The sequence below is a fragment of the Megalopta genalis genome, chromosome 13 (assembly GCF_051020955.1).
Source record: "Megalopta genalis isolate 19385.01 chromosome 13, iyMegGena1_principal, whole genome shotgun sequence".
Classification (NCBI taxonomy): Eukaryota; Metazoa; Arthropoda; class Insecta; order Hymenoptera; family Halictidae; genus Megalopta; species Megalopta genalis.
Window position 1 is genome coordinate 9,302,841 of NC_135025.1, and position 23,119 is coordinate 9,325,959.

Consider the following 23,119-nt stretch of genomic DNA (forward strand, 5'->3'; position numbering starts at 1 on the left):
ACGATGTTGTTCGCGCACACGAGCAGTGGCTTTACGCAGCTCGGATTGGCTGCCGACTGCAGTCTGCACGCACCCTAAAAGACAAACAGGGATGTTCGGTTTCACGTAAACCGAATCGTAATCGCATGCGACCTCGATACCCCGAGCTCACCGTTTTCATTTCTCGTGGAGACGTTAGTATGAAAATCGCCCTAATTAAATTTTCTTTTCTCCCATCGTTTCTCACGAAATATCGAGGTTATGATAATGCACAAGGTAAGTCGGACTTTCGCTGCGTTAATCGTCGGATTATGGGTTCAAGGAAAAATAAACGAGCGGAGATCTCGCCGAATTTGCGGCAGGATCAGCGCGTAGAGCCATTATAAAAACATTCCGGCGGTTTCTTCGGCTGGATAATGATATTCGGTCATGAATAATCATGGGAAAAGACTTCCGACGAGACTTCGGGCCGAGTTACTGATCTTCGTTCTCGTAACTTCCTCGCGTTGCGAGGCTTAATATTTCTGCGAACTCAAGCAGAAAAATTGCGCCGGAGTGTAGGCGCTGCGGCGAATTTGTTCAAACGGATGGCCGTCCCGGTTATTGAATTAGTCAAATGGATTTTGGCCGAACGGTCGACGACGTTCCGGCTAGGCGTGAATTATTATGTACGTAGTGTGTTATTGCGATACAATTCCTTTCAATTATCGGCCACGTTGATTCATCGAAAGTTACTGAACTCGTCGAATGATCGCAAGATAGTGCCTTAAGTACATTTCGACGTTCGCGACTCCAATTTGCACGCGTTTAAAATTCTATGTTCTTCGTTACGTATAATGATTGCCGCGCGTTTAGGTGAAATCTCTGCTAATGTATTTCGTTCGAATTGGCTAGTATCTTTTGACGATAGCATAAATGCGTAAACAATTGATTCGGCAAACTCTTATCATGATTTGTCCCATTTCGTTCAGCTGTTGCAAACACGTCAGATAATCAACGAATTGATAATTGTTTAATAAAACGATGTCTCGAACAAAAGAGGAGAATTTTGCAAAATGTCATTTTGTTTCGAGCTGAGTTCGAAGAAGTTCCAGAATTTTCTCACAAGCTGCATTGGAATTTATTTTATGTGGTATCTTTTGAAAAAAAGTTCTCGTATCAGAAAGGGTATCATCTCGGATATGAAAAGATTCTCGGGATTAAAAGTTTTCGTTTGTCTAAGATTAGAAATAAAAGTTTTTCTATAACGGGAACAGATATTTCGTAGATTAATATTCAAACGATTCTCAGATATTGTAACAAGTGTCAAATATTATTTAATTAATAATAGTATTGCATAATATCGATCGTCGTCGTTTCATATTGTATATGAAGCTCATGCTATAAATTAAAAGCCAGTTGCTTTGGAGACGTTAGTATCGTGCATAGGCTACGAATTCGTAGACAACAATTAACACTTTATATACCTGAGGCTAATTAACTCTTCGCACTCGAAGCTTATACAAAATTAGTTTTTCTAATTTATAGTATTTTCATTTTATGCGATCTATTGCATTTTATACATGTGAAATTGAGTCTTGTCACTCGTACAACAGTTTTAACAGTTTCTTTTTTTAAATATCAACATATTTAATAACATACATATTATTCTGGAACGTGATATAATAATCTTTTTTATTTTAATATAGAAACGTTCGATAATTTTCTTGGAAATAATAATTACAAAAGAACCTGTTACATTACATTAAGCTAAATAATGTTATGGATTACACGTTCTATACATCTCATGTTCCGTTTTCTAAGGAGTTCTTAACTGTTCGTCTCCGATTTTAAAGCAACTATTAAAATGCAAACAAACCTCGTTATTGCGGTATCAGATAATTCAAATGGAACGTGTGACTCCGCCATGCTACTTAACACTAAATCAACCGAGCAGTAAAAGTGTGACTGGTGTGCGTTACCTCATAAAAATGAAACCATTCAACTTATTTAGATTTTGCATAGTTTTTTCTATTATAGTAATTGCTTCGATAATGCTATTTATTCGATCATGTTCCATGAACGCTTCTTTGTAATTTCGATAATTGAGTGGTTTCGAATCATAATTACGTGAGTCACATTGTCCTCATTGCGAGAAACAAGAAGTGTTGTTTTTTTACTAACATGCGTATTGTTTACTGACCAAATTTACTGTTAAAACAATTTAGAGTTAAGTTAATTTACAGTAACCTTTTAGTAACCCCAGTAACCCCAGTTTACTGACCAAATTTACTGTTAAAACAATTTAGAGCTAAGTTAATTCACAGTAACTTCATAACTTATTTTATTTGTCTTCCTAACATTTTGGCATGTATAGACTACATTTTAAAATATAAATCATTTTCGAAATCTGACTTACGTCACTGTGACTCTGATCAAGTCAATTGTTAAATGAGAAACCGGTCATTCGATCGTGGTTTTGATTTAGCATTAAAAGAACGCAGAGCGATTCGTGTGATATTTTTGAAAAATGAAACATTTGAAGATTCTTTGAAATCTGTAATTCTTCTCCGATCGTAAGATCATTGTTCTCTAACTCACTCTCGTTCGAAACATTTTCTTATTAAACAATTAAAATCAGCTGAAACACCGCAACGACCAACACTCGGTGTAATAAACAGCCGAACCGCATGGCATCGGGTCATCGATTTCGTATCACTCATCAATTCATTTCTCATTTCACGACTCATTAACGACATCGCCATCGTCTTTCTGTGTTCATCATTCGTAAGAACAGCGCGATTCGGTGACGTTCACGTAGACGAAATCATATTTCGCGTAATGTGAGGCCGCGGTCTCTTGTTTGACGGTTAAGTACCAGCGTTTTGGCTTAATCAGGTGCAAGGAAATGGCCAGCGTGAGATCCGAAGCGGAGGAGAGGGTGAGGATTTTGGGTGCCGAGGCAGCAGAGAGGGAGGCGAGAGCGAACGGGGTTGAGAGGGAATTGCAACTCGAACGTGAATGGAGGACCTCCTTGCAGGAAGCATCGATTTCCAACGTGGAGAAGATCTCTCAATTACATCAGGAGATTGATCAGTTGCGGCGGGTGTCCGAGGTACATTGCTCCGTTGAACGTGCATACAAGATGCTTTCGAAGTATCTGATCGAATTTAGCTGAAACCATTGACCCACATCGGATACTTATTTATTTCATCTACACGACTCAAAGAAATGTTCCGCCCCTTCGATTCTATTTTCTGCGGCTCGGTGTTCCCGAACGGCGAAGTCTTGGCCGAGACCTTAAAACGCATTTTAACCCTTTGCAGTCGAAGCTATTCGAATTCGAAATCCAAAACATGATTTCTGATCTACAGTATTTCTATTTTATATAATTTATTGCGATTCATGCGTATGAAATTGAGCCTATTGGCAAGTACAATGCAATTTTAATAGTTTTTTTTTAAGTATAAAAGAGTCTGATGCTCTTAGAATGATTTTGAAAAATAGTATACGAATTTTTAGTGGCGCCTCAGAGTCGCCATTCGAGTGCAAAGGGTTAATTCAATCGGAAATCAGTATTTCGAGGTTTTTGGGGGTTGTTGATTATTAGACTGCAGATTTTATGCGTACATAGAACAGTGAGAACATTGGAAAAATTAACGTACGCTGTTACGTTACTTTCAACGTACGAAGATCATTAAGGGAAGAAATGATCGAATCTGTGTTATACTCGTAATTAATGAAAACAATGTTTATTTTGCAGAAAGATCCGCAGTCTACTGATTACGAGCCTGAACTTGACATTTTTTAAAGAACAAAATTGTGAACTTAATACGGTCGATAGCAAAATATTATTTATTCTTCGAAGAAGGTTGTGCAGAAGTGTTTGTCTAGAATTTGAAATTTTTGAAAATTTTAACATCGTAAAAGTCAAATTCTCCGCATCTGGAATTTCGAGACATTTTTAAATGAAAGCTTATAAGACAGAAATAATTTATTCCACAATATATTATATTAAAATATTGATTTGAATGAAGCGCGATATAACGAATTGTTGATATTTCGATGAGATTGAAAGAAGTCGATAAAAGGTTATAAATGGTGTACGTAAAAGTATAAGTACATTTAGTAAATTAGAAATGCAAAAAATAAATATAGGAAGATAAATGCAGAATCTTCCATATTTTCTGTAAAAACACTATTATGCATCCATAAAAGGTAGTAAGACAAACAGGATGACACCTAGTGACAGCTGTTTCTTGTAATTTTAGTGGAATTTAAAATTTAGGAATCTAAAGTTTAGAATTTTAGTGGAATATTAACTTTTACACTACGTATTTAAAATTTGTTCTCAAGCCTTTCCTGTTCATGTTTTATAATATATTTTATAATTGTTACAAAGTAATTATTAATTATTACAAATATAGTAGAACATATAAATATTCTACTTACTTCCAGGAACAGTATCCGTTTTACAGAACTGAAATTAGATAAATATTTTCGGAATAATGTGACTCGATCTTTTCGCTTTCACACCGCTCTTCACGAGTAATGCACGACAAACGAAGGAAAATTTTGAGCTCTGGTCACTGTATAGGTGCATAAGTAATAAAACCTTCGTACCCCAGATGTTGTTCTCGTATATTATACGAAAATCGAAAATAGTACTTACCGTATCCCTCGATTTCGCTGTTTCGGAACACTATGCGACACAGGTGCACTAAAACGGCGTCTCAGAAAATTTCTTTCGAAATGCACGATGAACATTTCTTTAACCCCTTGTCGTACTATGACCCGCAATGCAGATAATAACCTGTTAACCATCTACGATCCGAACTTTTTATATGGGTTAGGAAATTTATATAATTCCAAACCAGCAAATGTCAATTTCGCGATGTAAGTTAACGTCGAATTCACGATTTAAACAAAAATTCTGACTAAAACTGAGGTTACATGAAAAATTATGATGAAACTGCTTCTTTTACGTCGGAATGTAGATAAATTTTTCTTTCCCCATTCGAATATGGTTACAGTCGAAAATGTTCTGTTCATCCTAAATATGAGAAAAATCGTACGGCAAGGGGATAATGGTATAATTATCCGGAGTTCCAGAAAATTTGGAAAATTTCTCTGCACTTTGCATCCCGCAACGCAAATCTATTTGCTCTTCGTGACGTTGTAAAATTTTCTTTCGCCGGAGTTCATTTTTCAGCGTGAACAGTTTATCTTAGATTATTTAAATAGTGACTTTTAAAATCATTTTATCAACGAAGTATGTAAAAATGTAGGGAATTCCGTGATCGAAGATCGATTTATTTCTAAAACGAAAAATGTAAGGCGCGTATTATTAATAAGAAGAGGAGAAAACATCAATTTTGAAAATAGGATGCAGTATTTTTTGGACTGTTTCCGATATCTCTCACCGTTCTGCAGATATTTTTCACAAGGAAGAAAATTCTTCATTCTTTTCAAGGGATGATTCCACCCTCTGGAACCGTACCACGGCACGAACAAAAAATAGGTTTGTGTTGCGGATGACTTACTCCACGTGCGCACTAAGTTTCAAAATTTCCAGAATTTCTGGGTTCCGAACCTTTTTCATCTTCAATATGTTCTATATTCGATAGTCCATTTCTTACGGTAGAATTTCTAATCTTATAAAATTTCGCGTAGAAGGGACTAGTAACATCCTAGAATAAAAATCCTAGGAACATTGAATCTCTCAAAATAAATGTGAAATAATGCATATACAGGGTGGGGTATTTGAAACGAGACAATATTGTTTTTGACAACAGAAGAAAAAGTTGCTGTTTGATTTCGAGGGGCACAAAATACGATAAATGCATTAATTAAATGATTATTTCAATAATTATTAATTTTAATGAATTAATTTTTAGTTTTATTTCATTAATTAAATGATATTTTTGGAAATTTTGGCGTCGATATTCGCCACTTAACGTGTTAAATTATATCTGGGATATTTAATTGGAGAATCAAAGTTTTCTGGTATTAAAAGTAGAACTGTACGACGGTGGTATGCAACCTTGTTAGTTCAACGTAAATGTAAAATTTTTTTGCTGCTTTCCGCGAGTTTTGTAGGACGTAGAGTATTCTGGTGGTACGACCTTTTTAAATTCAAAGTGTCTGAAAATTACTTCACGTCACGTAAGATGTACTCATGTTAACTTGAAACTTTAATTGCGTTTTTCTCGACATTATGTTTCTCGACCTTGCACCCAGTGAAGTCTCCGAAACTTTTCATCCGTTTCATTTGAAACTACGCGTTGTTTTTTTAGACAATGATCTACTAATACAACGAAGCCAACGATTTTTCGGATATTGGAATTTAATGAATTTTGGCGAATATTTAAAGTTGACTTTTTTCAGTTTCTTTATCATTTGTTCAAGTCGATCACGCAAATTTCTTTTTTTTTTTTATCTATCATACGAATCCCTTTCGACGCTGGATGCAAACTAAAAAATATTCGTTGGGCACGGAGCTGAAAACTGTTACGGAATTCCGGCACTTTGTAATTTTAACACGTTCCGCGGCAGCGCTTGTTTTAACAACAGCCAATCGTATTTACAACGTTATTAAATGCAGCGTATCCTGCTATTAAATTTAGAAGCAGCTTTTATCGCAGGAAGGGTAAACATTTTCTGTAAATTGTGCAGCGTATTACAATGTTAAATACAAACATGCATCAGAATTTGATATTCACTGTGCGAAATACAAAATTGAAATCAACGCACATGCGAAACGCTGACAGCGAATACGTTGAATAATTAACGAATTCTATAGAAATCTTACCGAAATTGCTCACAGAGATTCGTTTATTTGTGTTCGAACTTTCAAGGTTGCATACTCCTCCAATCTTTTCTATTCGGCTTTCAATAATATTATACATATATTAGGTCTACCGGAACGTTCTGAATTTCATTCCTGCAGAATTACTCGTCTTTAGAGGTGAAAGACTCGAGCAGTCCTTGGCTGACATCTGCTTCATCTTTGTGTGGTGGATGTCGGAAACTGTGTCTTCAGCGAAAGCATTCACCAAACTTGTTGAGATTCAGAACGCAATGCCGTAAATAAACTTTATCGGTAGACGTGTTTACGCGCACGAAGCTCACTTAATATTGAAATAATGAAAACAATGTTTCAAAAAATTTGGGAAATTTGGGATTTCTACTACTTCTTTCTTGGGATTCATACATTACCGCACAAGACTTTCCGGTAGACCTAATACAACTGATCAAAAATTTTAACGTCGAAAGGGTGTGTTAGACATCATTTTTTCATATAACACGCGAAACGTTCATTCGCTGGTAGGTGTATCCAACAAATCATCCCTTATAGGGTAGTGGAGCCGATTACTGTGAGGTGACCAATTGCTGTGTCTTTAGTCAATTTTTGGGCATGATTAATTTTCTACTCGTCGAACAAGACATATTAAATTTTGTCATTGAAAGTTAATCGAAATAAAAGAATACTTTAATAATAAATACTAAAATACTAAAAAATATAGTAATACTAAATAGTAATACTAATAATAAATAGTAATACTAAATAGTAATACTAAATAGTAATATACTAATAATAAATAGTAATACTAAATATAGTAATACTAAATAGTAATACTAAATATATATATATAGTAATACTATATATATAGTAATACTAAATAGTAATACTACTAATAAATATAGTAATACTAAATAGTAATACTAATAATAAATAGTAATACTAAAAGCTACTAAAATAACAAAAATTTAGCACGCGTTATTTGATAAATGCAAAGTTAATTACCGCCGAAAACAAAGCGAAGACAAAGCAGTCGGTCATCTCACCGGCTCCACTACCCTACTCGAGGTAAAACGATACGCCACTCCGCCGGCAACAAACATTCCAAGCCACCTGAACATCGATTTTCCCATTAAACACAAGGAGGTCTGTGAGCTCCCATCACCTTTTCCCTCCCGAACTTTATCAATCTTTCGAAAGTTCTAGGCGAGATCGGATTCGCCCGGTAATCGTCGTCGGCGCGTCTCGTTTCGCAATCGTCGTTGCCTAAGTATCCCCGAATAACAATTAGTATCGAAGCGCCGGGAATGGAAAGAAGAGGGTGGCGGTGGGTGCAAGGTCTAGCCGTTACTTCGAAGGGGCAAGTTTCCAGCGGGGGCGTCGAGCATGTAATTCCAGCGTCTGACCCGGTGTTTCCAGAAATACCTAGGGCTGCAGGAGGAGCACTACGCGCTGAAGGAGATCTGCACCGAGCAGGAACGAACACTGGAGGAACTTGGGGGACAATTGAGCGCGGCCAAATTGGCGGCCGTCGAATTACGCGAGGCCGCTGACAACGCTCAACACCAGCACCAGCACCAGCAGCAGCAGCAGCAGCAAGAGGGTGCAGCGACCTGGGCGAACGATCGCCTGGTCACCCATTGCAAGAGCTGCAACCGTGAGTTCAACATCACTCGTCGTAAGGTAATCAAACTTTTTAATTGCCCCCACCCTCTGGCTTCCGCCTCGAACCCCGTCGACCCTTTCGTCCAAGGTTGAAGCTTAGAGTCCAGGCGATTCGGCTTTTCAGCCGGGCGCGGCGCGAGGCGGTGCGGCGCCGCGCGTTTAATCGTTCAATTATCCTTGCCACTCTCGAAATTACTGGTTCCACGGTCCAGATTTCTCCGGCACGGACGATCGGATCACCCTGGAACCAGGAACGCGGCGACCCCCGTACGCGCTGAACGATCCTTGCGGCGTCGAGAGGTTTTATCGTGCCGCGCGCGGATACGCCTCTTCGACCTCGTCCAACTAACCCCCGTAGATCGGAATCGCGTGAGGCCGACCGGGAAACTTTGATGCACGACAGTTCTGTTATTAGAGATAACACGGTGTATCGCCGCTAAGCCTTGCAATTACAAGCGGCCGTTACGTTCACTCGTTTATGGCTGTACGAGCGCGCGCCGGCTCTCTCCGAACCGCTCTCCCGACGGTTCTCGCAACACCGCCCAACCCCCCTCGCCCACCCCGCTCCCAACAACCCCCTCGACTAATTGAAAAGATCCACCGCGCGGGGGGTTGTTGATTCGATCTTATCGCGCACTCGAGATTTTACGGGGCTCGCCTTAATGATGAATCAGCCTGTTTGCGTTCCTGACGGATTTCGGTGCACCTCGTTGAGAAATTGACTTCCGCGAAAGTCCGTTCAGCTCTTTGCCGACGCGTCCTCTCTGTGAACGCTTCCGTTTCACTCGATCCGTTGGCAATTTCGAGGGGATAAGACAGCTGAAAGTACCGGCCTCGGTGCGAATCTGCGCTTGTTTTGCACGAAATAGTAATCATTTTGCGGATCATGTTCTGTTCGATGTTATTTAAATTCACCTTTTTCCAAATAAAATCAACCCTTTTTTTACAAATCAGAATCGATCGTCTTTTATTCGATCTTTAAATGTAACGCGAACCTATGTGCTTATTTATGAAACAATAGAAATAATAATTCATCTTCATTGATCTTCGATAATTACTTATAAAATTTATCTCATTTTTTTTTAATTCAATATGAATTTGAATAATATAATACGAATAAGTGAATTTAATATGCAAAAGGGTCAGTCCCGTTTGGAAAAGATGATTGATTTGATTTATTATACAAAAGGATGAAGTTGATTTGATAAAGATGAGTTCGATTTATAAAATGGGCCATTTAATTCGTAAGAGAACGAGTATGATTTATAATGGGATGAATTTGAAGTGCAACGCGTATGACGAACAATGAATTGCAGGAAAATGTTGTTTTAATTCCCTGCGAATGCAAGAAAATACATATTGAAAAGTTATTTTGTGCGTTTGCACAACTATAGCACCACGTTCATTGAAGTTCCTCGTGCAGGTTTTGATAGTTATTTGTCATGAAAAAGGCTGTGCACAGTTGTCAACGTTGCTAAAATATTTGAAATAACGATTCTTCGTACATTTTTTTTCTGTTACAATTTGCTGTGTTTGAAGAGATGTCTCGACTTTGTATTATCCGTATAAATGATTTCTGTGCCCCAACTAAATTATCAGTTTCATAAAAACGTAATTTTAATCAAGACATCTCTCATTTGAATAATCTATACCTTCTTTAGTATTTTTACAATTGGTTCTAGAATCCTGGTAGAATTAGTTTGGTAATTCATACATGTTATGGAATATTCTATATGTCTTCTAATCGTGATCAAATGGATCATGTGCACACATATTCGATTACGCGCCGGCGTTCATCATTATGATTTTCCATGCTACCGTATGTTTTTAACACAAGCAAAATATTTCGATGTATGAGCTGATACCCAATAATGTTAATGAGATTACCGTTGCAGAGTTAATTACTTACAACACGATGAATATTAGCGTTATGAATTTATTAACTTTAAAATATTCATGGTTCCGAATTCCATATAATATGACACTGAGCACCTCTTCTAAACTCGCCGATATTAATAGAAAATTGGATTAATAGAGAAGAGGAATTAACTAGATGATCTCGTTACTATGAAACATAATAATTTGGCTAATCAAGCCCGCAGAAGCACTATTACCTTGAGCACTTGGTATCGTTCATTTATTATGCTGCCTCTGATATTTTAAACGAGGATTAAATAACAGATGAACGAGCTTTGTGATTGAAACACGTTAGGACAGCAGATTGATTAGAAGTCAGTTTTCGTGTCTTATGTATAGGGGGTCCCAAAAATGTCTCGCCATATGAAAACGGAGGGTTCCTGAGGTCATTTGAAGTAACTTTTTCCTCAGCGAAGATGCAATCCGCGGCTTCGTTTACGAGTTATTAACGAAAAACATTGACCAATGAGAGGCGAGATCGGCTGGCGCGAAGCGGCCGAGCCAATGAGCGGAACTCGGCTTCGTGCGCTCGTTGACTGGACCGCCCCGCGCCAGCCGAGCTCGCCTCTCATTGGTCAATGTTTTTCGTTAATAACTCGTAAACAAAGCCACGGATTGTATTTTCGATAAGGAGAAAGTTACTTCAAATGACCTCAGGAACCCCCTATTTCCAGATTGTGACATTTTTCGCGTTACGTAATTTAATTATTTATCGTAACAGAATGGGTATTTTATAAGAATTCATTATCAATTGTTCAATAAAAACCAACTGAACGTTTTATCTCACGACGACGAACAATAGCAACTAACACATTGTCAGCGGTCATATATTTGATGTACTAATAAGTAATTGATTGTGTTTTGCCGATATTCATCGCTGCTGTCCGATACCCTTCGCAATTTATATAAAAGCGGCGTGCCCTGAATTTTCATCATTACTGATTTATTAAATGGAATATCATACTTCTTGTTGGCATTATTTAATGCTCTCATAAACTTCATTTAAGGTAAAAATTTAATTCCATTGTAATTATGTGAAATATCTGGATATAATGTTCTCGGGACAGTTAAGCATTATTATTAGAATGCTTTTATACAAATATCAATTTTTTAAATAACTTTTAGCAAACTGGACTTGTATAGAAATGTCTGAAGATTATTATTAGTCTGTGAATCATATACATTCATGACAAAAATTAGTAGGAAAAGTACAGAACAATAATAAGATTCGGAGAATTTGAGAATATCGACGCATTATTCTCAATTTACAATTAGAATCTTCTATCTGACTACTGCTTTTTACAACTGATGCAGACAATTTTTATTTTGCATCAAAATTGTCCTATCTATTTATTCGAATAATTTCTCATCTTCGATTCGAATCAATTATTCGAATGGGGATTGTAAAATTATGTGCATAATAAGCTATCCAAATGCAACAAAATTCCCGGTGCAGCAGTTGAGGAAGAAGTCAAGTAACAATTATCACGGAAGAAATTAATCAATTTAATTATTAATCAATCAATTTAATCTATGGGAAAACATTATATCCTATAATGTTTATTCGAATCGCTTGTTTCCCAAATTAATTCCTGTATAAATAAATTTTCACTCGCATAACAAATAACTTTTTATTCGAATAAAATCCTATTCGGATTAATTGTCATTTAGACGAATTGTTACTCGATTCGATGTATATTCGTTAATCCTTATTTCTTATCCGTCGTCCGAATAAAATTTTGCCCGGCTCTGATCTAAAAGCGTATCGCTCCGTTCAAATTCTAGTCGACACGGTCTCCCACAATCTAGCGATTACTATTAGGTACGTTCGGTGGTAACTTTTGCCAGTTCACATTACTTCGCATTACGCTCACGCGTGCCATCTCGTCGAAGTAGCCAGGAAATTTAAGTGTCGAGAAGCGAAACGATGTCTTTACACCGGCGCGCCTGCCATCGAGTAACCAATGTGCAATCCGCGAATGTGTGTATGTGTGTATGTGTGTGTGTGTGTATTTGCTGGTCCGATCGTTGGTAAGAAAAGTTGCAAAAGCTTCCTTCCTTCTTTTTTTTTTGCTCTCGGGTCTGAATCACGCGCCGGCACGATATAAGCACTTAAAGTATTCAGTCAGATCAGATCGTTCGGAGGTGCAGTTGCGTGCATCGATAAGGAAAGGCGGCGGGAGAGTGTATTCGTGCATTCGTCATACGGATATATTCCCGGGAAAATTTATGTGCCCGTAGGCCTTATCGAAATTTCATGGACGTGCACGATAGACACGATTTACTGGAGCTTCTTGGCACGCCGTTAATGGCATAAACGTAAGAAAAGATTCGATTCGTTCCATTACCACCCTCTCGAGTCTCCTCTGGCCTGGGATTGATTCGATTACCATACCCACGGTCCTGGTAATCGTTGAAAAGCCCTTGGTCGTCGCGGGTCCTCACGGAGTTGCGACAAATTTCCCGGTCTTGTCGTTGATGGTTTTTACTTAATTCGCAGTTTTTTGGCTTAAACTTTCTTCGGCGCTGTTTCAAGGTCGTAGTAGGTCGCTGAATTCGTCTCGAGACCAGCTAGAATATGATCGAGTCAAAGATATGTATTAACGTTTAAAAAATCGAGGTGATCAGTATTTGTTATAAAACAAAATGTTTTTTTTGGGAGCTTTTATATTCTGATTTGTGGCAAAATGAATACCGACCAAGTTTTGTTGGAAACGTTTTTCTGCCGGATCATTAAAGATGTCTGAAATATCAAGAAAATCGTACTTCTATGGATTAGTCAGGTGATTTACAGTCTTTTATATTAAAAATAACAAATATTTAACAAATATTTCGTTGTAAAAAAAATGTAAAAGAATCTCTAGTTAGATGATATAATATTTAACAAGTAACGTAAACGCACCACAATGTGTTATAAAATTTCTGAATGAACGAACCAACGGGACCGATATTCCAAGACTCCAAGCGAAAAGCTAGTTTATTGAAATTATGAACAGTAGGTAAGGATCACGTTCCTTTGCTCGTCGCCTTTCGAAGAATTCACTCTAGTGTATACAGTTACGGGTCGAACTGACGCGACGCGACGTTGAAAATGCCGCGTTACGGTTTGTTAAGTTTCCTTAATACCGTAAGCTTTCGTATGAAAAAAAATCTAACGTCTAACATATTCTATCGTTTCTTTTTTTTCTAAGACTTCTTAATGAAAGAAAAATTACATTGCAATCATCTTTGTATTACTCGCATGTTAACTAAAATTTGCCTAAGCCGTAATTAACGCTAAACCTACCGCGGTCAGTTAAGCGTTTTCCTTTCGTGGAAAATGCTTAAATAATTATTAATTTATATATATATATTAATATATATTATATATATTATATATTATATATTAATAATACATTATAATATATTATTGCAGCAAGTTTTATAATAAAAACTTTACAAATTCTAAATAAATTCGGTCTTCTCACTTTTTGTGAAGCAGTACACGCCAGTTAGTATTACTGCTTGGTAGGTTTAGCGTTAAATAACTAAAATACAGGTACTATTAAACGTGAAGATCTTGAAGAAACTAGTATTACATTTTAATGCACCGAATCGTGCGATTAAATCAAATGATATAAACTTCAATTTCAAAACTTGAACTTTCTAACATTATATTTAATTACAGAGTTATTTGACAAAATTAATATTTCGAACATCCAAGTTTCAAAGGGTTATTAGCTCACAGGAAAAAAGATTTTCTCCACGAATTAAAGTTGAGAAATTGATTGTTCGCCAAAAATGATCTCGCTGCAGGCTTGCACCGTGCACATGGAAGAAACTGACAGCTTCGACCGTCAATGCACACGACCTTCGGGCATCGTTGATTTTGTCGCGACGCATATTCGAATTGTATTATCGCGATATCGGCCAATCCGGCGGAACGATTATGTGTAGTGTATGCATGTCGAGCATGCATATTCAGCGGGTGTCGTGATAGAGACGTTGCTCGGCCCATAAAACACATTTAGACCCGGTCGGCTCTCTTCTTTTTCACCCCCATTGCTGGAGGTTCGAGGAAGACACGGGGCATTACGTGGGGGATATGTCTCGGCGGCACCGGCGGCGTTGGAGACGGGGTGGTAAGTTATTGCATAATAACAAGCCAGTCTCGGGATATTCTTGTTACTCATTTTTCGCGGCGCACCTGTATTACCATACTGTTTAATATAGAATAGGCCGGAGGAACGGTTCAACGTGTGCCTGAAATCGTGACGGTGGCTCTCTCGAGCCCTGTCGGTCGTTCGCCGATGCGAATCCAACGTCGCGGGAAAAGACGCGGGCCGACCCGACTTCCGGCAAAAAACCGAGGCGAATGCAAGCTCGCGTACTTGCACATGCAAAGGCACGCGAAACAATAGCCCCCTCCGTCCGTGATGTCGTGTGGCGAACAGTTTTCTCGGTTTCGATGCACCCGCAGTGGTCTTGGAACGCGATTTCTGTGTGGTCAAAATTGTTTATACACCGATATCATTTATATATTATACATATATAATTTATACACGTATTTATACAGCGTCACAATACGCATACACTAATGGACAAAATGATAAAGTAATCTCAAGATTTTTGGGTAGGAACATCTATTTGTGCATATGAGATAGTAGTAGTAGTAGTAGTAGTAGTAGTAGTAGTAGTAGTAGTAGTAGTAGTAGTATAAAACGAGATAGTAGTTTTAACTTAACCCTTTGCACTCGAATGGCGACTCTGAGGCGCCACTAAAAATTGGTGTACTATTTTTCAAAATCATTCTAAAATCATCGGACTCGTTTCTACTTGAAAAGAAACTATTAAAATTGCATTGTACTTGTCGGTAGGATCAATTTCATGCGCATAAGTCGCAATAAATTATATAAAATAGAACTATACTGTAGATCAGAAATCATGTTTTGGATTTCGAATTCGAATAGCTTCGACCGCAAAGGGTTAATATATGAAATATAATATATGAAAATTAAATAAATCGTTCGATCCATTCGTTATTTATACAAAAAAAAAATAAACTTTTATGTGGACAGAATGATAAGGCACTTTGAATATGAATTAACAAATGCGTTAAAATGAAATTAAATTACATAGTTCGTTTAAGTTTTAGTAATGTCTCGACTGTCTTTTACGTTGTACCACTTCAATCATTCTTTTTGGTAAACTTTTGTACAGATTCTTTGTATACTTTTGATTCAAGCTTCCCCAAGCTTCTAAAACGGCAGATTTTTATTCGGACGTTCCGGATGTTAACATAATTATTGGACACCCTGTATATATTATTGTATTTGTTTCTATCTTTGTCGAATTAGTAGACGGAAACGTATTTAGCTACGTCGAAAATATATAATAGTTGATTTAAGGCTTTAAATAACCACAGTACAGTAGTTCAAATGGCTTGAGTTTTCTGAGACGTTTAGGAAGATTACTTGACTAGATAATATCTAGACTAGATCTGTCCCCGCTCGTTGCTTGAAAATTTTGTTTATCTATTAAATCCTTCCTTTTTAAAATAGCTGCAATTCTCTGGTCTATTTTGAACAAGATTCCTCCATTTTAAATGGTCTACAAAGACTTCTTTGACTGACTGTATGCGATTCGAACATTTCTAAAATTTCCGAGTTAAATTCGCTGGCTCTTATTTCGGGAGATTTAATAGAAGACTATTTAATAAATAATTCAATACGATTCTATTTCTAAGAGCTTGATTCTATGGATAATTATAAGTCAGCAGAATTCTATTTTAGCCAAAATTCAATATAATTATATGATTTTGAATCGAGATTATAGATATAATCTAACCTGTAATTCTGAAAGCTTCTAAAAAATTATAACTATGCAAGCCGGAGTGTTTTCTCAAAGAGACAATTCCAAAGAACTTCCAAGATAGCATAATTGAGAACTCGATGCCGGCGTAGGATTATATTGAGTTGCGAGAAAATTAGAATGGTATTGAATTTTTACCATAATCGAACGGCAATTTTAAATGAAATGGAATAAAAGAAAATATTGAACGCCAATTTAAAATACAATAAAATATTGAGCGCTGATACTAACTATAATTCTGTTACATTTTTCACGATGCTATTTCGGAGGAGTATTTCTAAAAGAATAATGACGCTATTTTGAAAATGCAACAGCGTTCAACACGTTATTTTCTTTCAAATTAGCGTTCAATATGTTTTATTCATTCGTAAATAGGAGTCGCCGAATTCAATTCAGTGCGGAAATCAAATTTGATGGAATTCAATTTTTTAAACGAACACGTTATAATTTCACGGACGAGATTATCGTGGGAATTCGCGCAGAGTGTCGATTTTGCGTCTCCCGTTATGTCGCATTTGTAATTAATTTGTTAATCAGTTTATTCTCGCGCAGTCTTCACAAGCGGGCGATGCCAGCTTCAAGTTTAAATATTTTATTTATGAAAAAACGAGTAATTACAAGGTAACGAATTTATAATTAACATTCTCGCGCGCTGTTTATATTTTCGTACGTAAACGCCGGGATCGTTCGAGCGCTCGTTGATTTAATAGAAATTCACGCGATAACAGCATTTCCACGGGTGATCGTTTCGTTCTGACAATCGATACCGAAAAATATCACCGGCGTACAATGCAGCCGGCCGGATGCTTGAACGCATAAATTGCAAATTGGAATAAGGAGAGGCTACTATCGTTCGCATTGCCGAAGTGGCTTCATAACGTTACATTATGGTCGATGCCGATATCGATTCGCGCGCAGATGTTAATAAGTGAAACGTTCTGGACGTCTTACATACCGTTTGTAACAGAAAACGATATTGCGAGGGGACGCGTTCAAACGGATTTTCGATAATTACGTTCGACCGTGTTGGCATTCCGCTCGATTTTTATAATCACTATTAAATGGGAGAAGTGACGCCGTAATCGTTCAGCAACGAAGAAACAGCGCGTACCGCTTTGCTCGGCTGAACGATGTAATTCGAGGCTCGAATTACTTCGCGATCAATTATTGCACGGTTCAAGTAGAAAACATAGAGCCATATTTTTAATTATAAAATTAGGTAGGGCTGCAATCATTTCAAAACGCCAAGTTCTTCGTTTACAATCGTTTAGTACCCGAGGTGCTCCTAGCCGAAAGAGGCGACCATGGGAAGCGAGTCGCGCGACGCACGATAGTGCGAACAATGGATATTATTTATGTACAAAATAATCGATTCATCTTTAAAAAATTACTAACGTACTTAGATAGAAAATTAATTACTTTAGAAATAAACGGTAATAAATGTTTATTTTCAGTTAGCGCGACTGTTTCATTTACTGTTTATTTGAAACATCGTATTCGCTAAGTGATCAAGAGTATTAGTAAATCATAAATATTATATATATATAAATCATATTAGTAAATCATAATAATGATTACTTAATATCAGGTGTTTTAATATAGTTTTCATCTAATTATTGTATTGTACATTTCGCATATTGTTGACGCAAATTGAAGTTATGTGTGACTCAAAAATATTAACGTAAGTAGAAAGTATAACAACGCAATCAAAGTTTAGATTATTAATTAAATTTGATACTGTGTATATTTTACTTGATGCACCACCGGTAAATTAATAGTAAGAAATTGTTGCAGCTAAATTGTTCGACAACGAATGAATCGACCTCGTGCCGGCAGACCTATTGACGTAAATCGATATTCGTAAATTATTATAAAAAAATATCTCTTTACTTCTATTTTCGAAAAGCCAACTCGAGATATTCATGGCCCGCTCGAAAATCGATTTCATGAGAAGCGAAGCGACCTGGAAATTCATTGTTTAGTTGAACGCGGCGGTATAATTTATTTAGGCATTGCCTAAGATTAGTTCGTTGACGAAATTGCGGGAAAACAATCTCGTTTTTTTTGGTGTTATTAGGGAAGATGATTTCTGTTGTATGGGTAATTACGTTTAATGAAACGGAGGGGTAATTGAGTTAATGATTCTTCAAAAACGACTTATCCGCGCGATCGTGCAGCAAACGACTGAAATAATTTACATGGCACGAAGGCGAGATGAACCTAATTGTGTGTACAACTTCACGCCATCGTGATGTTCTCTAAATACTTTAGAAACATCGCTGGTGTCTATCAAATGGTATTAAGTCGGTAAAAGTTCGGAACAAACTTTGACGTTACTTATTTATCAAATGGGAACTACACGGAGTAAAAATTAACAGCTGCACAGGATAATTTATAATTAACCCTCGGAAGGCTGACCTTCCGTCAGGATGCAGAAGCCAACCCTGGTTATTTTTGGATCCCTACTAATATATATTACTAATATATATTACTAATATATATTATATACCACTAATATATATATTACTAATATATATTATATACCACTAATATATATTACTAATATATATATATATATATATATATATATATATATATATTGTATACCACTAATATATATTACTAATATATATTATATGCCACTAATATATGTTACTAATATATATTATATGCCACTAATATATGTTACTAATATATATTATATACCACTAATATATGTTACTAATATATATTATATACCACTAATATATATTACTATAATATTTTATATACCACTAATATATATTACTATAATATTTTATATACCACTAATATACATTACTATAATATTTTATATACCACTAATATATATTACTATAATATTTTATATACCACTAATATATATTACTATAATATTATATATCACTAATATACATTACTATAATATTTTATATACCACTAATATATATTACATACTTTAAAAATAGTGTTTCTATTAAAATTGCGTACTATTATACATCTAAAAGACAAGTAAGATAATAAGATGGATTCAAAATACAGAAAAATTATTTTTTATTAGTCATTTTCACAGTGCATACACATAATAGTAGTTCCATGAAAGCAGCACTTCACTGTTCGCCTCTCTACTGAATACTGATAGGAACGTAACATTGTTTACATACTTTAGAGATTAAGTGTAACCCAGGGTTGGCATGATGAGGGTTAAAGGAGATATTTACACAGGTTTTTAGCGTGATAATCTTGCGGGATATTTAAAAAAACGTGAACTAAGAAATGTGTTTTCGAAGAAACAGATTCGTGTTTCTAAAATGAGATTTTTTCAGTATCGAAACTGTTCGAAATTTCATTATTAAAAAATATGTAAGTAAAGTAAAATATGCAAGCAAATATAATCTGAACTGTTTTGTTTATAATGTCTATATAGTTTTATCAGTATAATAATGCTAATCATTAGTAAATCAGTTTTTTTCTGTAGAAAATATATCATTTTGTACAAAATTTCTGTATTGACTTCATTTGTTCATATTTGTTCACAACAAGCGTTTGGATATTTTTTAGAAACAACTAATAGCACATCTCACTTCAGGAAATATTAATTAATACAAACAATGATGCAGTTACATTTATAACAATTTTATCTGTTTATATTGCAATTAGAGATGTGCTGGTAACCGAAAATGAGGGTCGGGATATTAAATAAAATTATTATATAAAATAAACGGGTATTTTTTTCGGGTCTCGTAATTATACCCGTATTTTTGCCTTATGCTTCCGAATCTTTATATGTTCCTTCATGTAAGTAAAACAGGATTGTAAAAATCCACACGCAAACATCCACGTTAAAGAGACAACATGATGAAGCTGTAGTTGAGACCCATCTTAACAGCTCCCATAACCAGCAACCTGTAAAATTGTCTTAAAACATTGAAAAATCGATAGCAAATGAATGGTGCTTTCACGAGTATGGCTCGGAACGAAAACAGAATCAGAAAAAATCTTCAAACTTTCAAGCCACGTCACTGCTCTCAGAATTCTCTAAAAAGAAAAAGAACTGGTACATCGTACATTTTACTATGTAGAGAAACAAACATTTTTGTGCATCGTGCAAGCTTTTCGCAAGCTTGATTTGGTGCAGCCTGTACCGTCGGAAATTTCGCCAGGAATATTGAAGCGGACGGTCGGCAAAGATCGAAGCACGGTGACAGGACGGTTCGTGATCGTAGCTCGGGGTTGGTCGATCATACGTGGAGCAGTATCACCGAGATCGGATCTTCGGGCCTGATTTATACGGGATGGAAAGTATCCGCAAGTATCCGATTCCGGGAAGATAAGACGAGCTCGGAGGCAGCCCGGTTCGGCGCGAAGTTACACGGTCGCCGATCCGCAGCGAGCTCGGTCGTAAGTCATGTCGATGGGACGGTTCAATAATTAACTTCGCGAGGAAATCGGTTATCGGGACGATATTATTCGGGCTCTTACTTTCCCGGTAATAATCGGGCAACCAGCCCCCGGTGACCGAAGGCTCGCCATCTTACCCGGGCTGGATTCAATTTAGATGTAAAATTTAGAGTGGTGGTCGGGCCCGCTAGATACCGCCGCCCCCGTTTCTCTTTTCCCCTTTTAGACGACGAATTCCGCATTATTATAATAGACCGTCGGTAATGGCTCGAAAATAAAGACCACCGGGTAATGGAGAAATCGTGGATAGTAGGTGGAGCTGGGTGCCGTGGGGAGGCAGAACGTATAGACGCCGTAAAGTTCGACCAATCTCCTCTCTTCTCCCAGCTCCCTCTTCTCTCTCTGTCTCTCTCTTTCTCTCGGGCTCTCTGTGGCCCTTTACCCCTTTTATTCTCGCAGTTTGCAAATCTTCAAGTGTTTCTTATTGTTTGAATTGTCCGACACCTTCTCAATCATGTTCGTTTTCTTATCCGGTGTTTGTTCCTCCCCGGCGCGGCCAGACGAACTTACTTGACAATTGAGTAAGCAATGTCTTTCTCTCGCCGCTCCTTTCTTCTGCGATATTGCGAGCGCGGTTTTTTTTATCACGGGAAACCGTAGCTATCAGGAAAGCAGAGGGTGAGAGAGAGAGAGAGAGAGAGAGAGAGAGAAAGAGAGGGAAAAGGTTAGAGAGAGAAAGAGTGAGAGAGAGAGAAAAAGAGAGAGAAAAGGTTAGAGAGAGAAAAAGCGAGAGAAAAGGTTAGAGAGAGAAAGAGTGAGAGAGAAAGAGTGAGAGAGAGCGAGAAAAAGAGAGAGAAAAGGTTAGAGAGAGAAAGAGTGAGAGAGAGAGAGAGAAAAAGAGAGAGAAAAGGTTAGAGAGAGAAAAAGCGAGAGAAAAGGTTAGAGAGAGAAAGAGTGAGAGAGAAAGAGTGAGAGAGAGCGAGAAAAAGAGAGAGAAAAGGTTAGAGAGAGAAAGAGTGAGAGAGAGAGAGAGAGAAAAAGAGAGAGAAAAAGCGAGAGAAAAGGTTAGAGAGAGAAAGAGTGAGAGAGAAAGAGTGTGTGAGAGAGAGAAAGAAAGAGAGAAAGAGTGTGTGAGAGAGAGAAAGAAAGAGAAAAAGAGTGTGTGAGAGAGAGAAATAAAGAGAGGAAGAGTGTGTGAGAGAGAGAAAGAAAGAGAGAAAGAGTGTGTGAGAGAGAGAAAGAAAGAGAGAAAGAGTGTGAGAGGGAGAGAAAGAGAGAGAAAGGAAGGACCCACCGCCGTGCAGCTGATAAAAATTCCCTTTCTCTTTTCGACATCCCACGGTGGTTGATATTGCTGCTCTTAAGACAGTGGTGTCAGATGAAGTTATTCAGAGCATGGTTTGTGGAATTCGATGCAGATAATTAAGAGAGCTGAAAGAAATCCTGCGTTCTGCAATTTTTATGTTCTACAGTTCAAGCGAAAAGGGAATATTTGACCAATCGCGCTAATGACGTTGAAGTTTTCGAGAACCTGCACCGTTTCCGTAAAAAAAATGCTGCTAGACTGAACCTGCTGAACGCCAAAAGCGTTTTGTTTCGTGAGAGCGACAGGAATGAATTTGTTTAGACTTCTCACCGTTTCTGTTTTAATATGTGCTCGAATGAATCCTTATGTTAGTAGTTGGATACTGGGGTGCTCGTTTACTATAATTCTTTCGGCAATTTCATTTGCTTGCTATTCGTTGTAAATGGATTTTGCATCGGTTCAGACACATTGTTTGATTTGTGGTATTTTTGAGAAATTTGATCTACTGATTATAGCATTTATATGATTTATAATATGATGGTAATGTGAGTACGAAGAGTTATGTATAATATAAGAAAAGTCATGCAATTAATATAAAAAGTAGATATTTCTTCTATTATACTTTTTCATTTTAGTCAGCACTGAAAGGGTTAATATTTACACCTGAGGATATGTGGAAGAGTTTTCATTGAAGTAATGGTTTAATAACGAAAGAATAAAGATTCGCGTAGTTTCAGTTAGGTTAAACATGGGAAATGTGGTTAGTATCGTAGGTGTTGAGGAATTTATTCAATCATTTGCTATGAAAGTGCCTACCGTTTCAACGATTTGCAAATAAAAGACGTAAAATCGGTCAATTTGTACTGGTAAGACTAGTGTTTAAAGATGCGTTGCTTTAAGATTTTATTTTGAAATCGTTTCACAGAAAATACGAGAGCCTGCAAGTTTTATTATTCTTACAGTTTTATTCTTGCATAACCGTACGCCGCGATTTTCTAATTAACGAAAGAATACGCGGAATTAACGGTGAGATGGAAATACGTTTTTTTAAAACTGCACTCCTGCGTCTCAGGACTTAATTAATATTTCACCGTGAAAGTAACAAGCTACATGACATTTGTTGCAACGTTTTTCGTGCGTGTGCTAGGTCTACCTGAAATAAAAAGGAAAGTTAGTCGGAGTCAAAGGAAATGTTCCGGCATGCAAGGGTACAGTAAATTCTC

General features: G+C 36.9%; 1 protein-coding gene across 3 annotated transcripts in view; it reads left to right on the forward strand.

Annotated features, from left to right (window-relative positions):
- Window positions 1-23,119, forward strand: part of LOC117224946 (protein RUFY3) — a 57,935-nt gene that overhangs the window by 16,198 nt on the left and 18,618 nt on the right. For all 3 annotated transcript variants that reach the window (XM_033478183.2, XM_033478181.2, XM_076526116.1), the window contains exons 10-11: window positions 2,857-3,073; window positions 8,180-8,443. In XM_033478183.2, coding sequence (XP_033334074.1) covers window positions 2,857-3,073; window positions 8,180-8,443 — 481 coding nt within the window. The remainder of the gene's footprint in view (window positions 1-2,856; window positions 3,074-8,179; window positions 8,444-23,119) is intronic.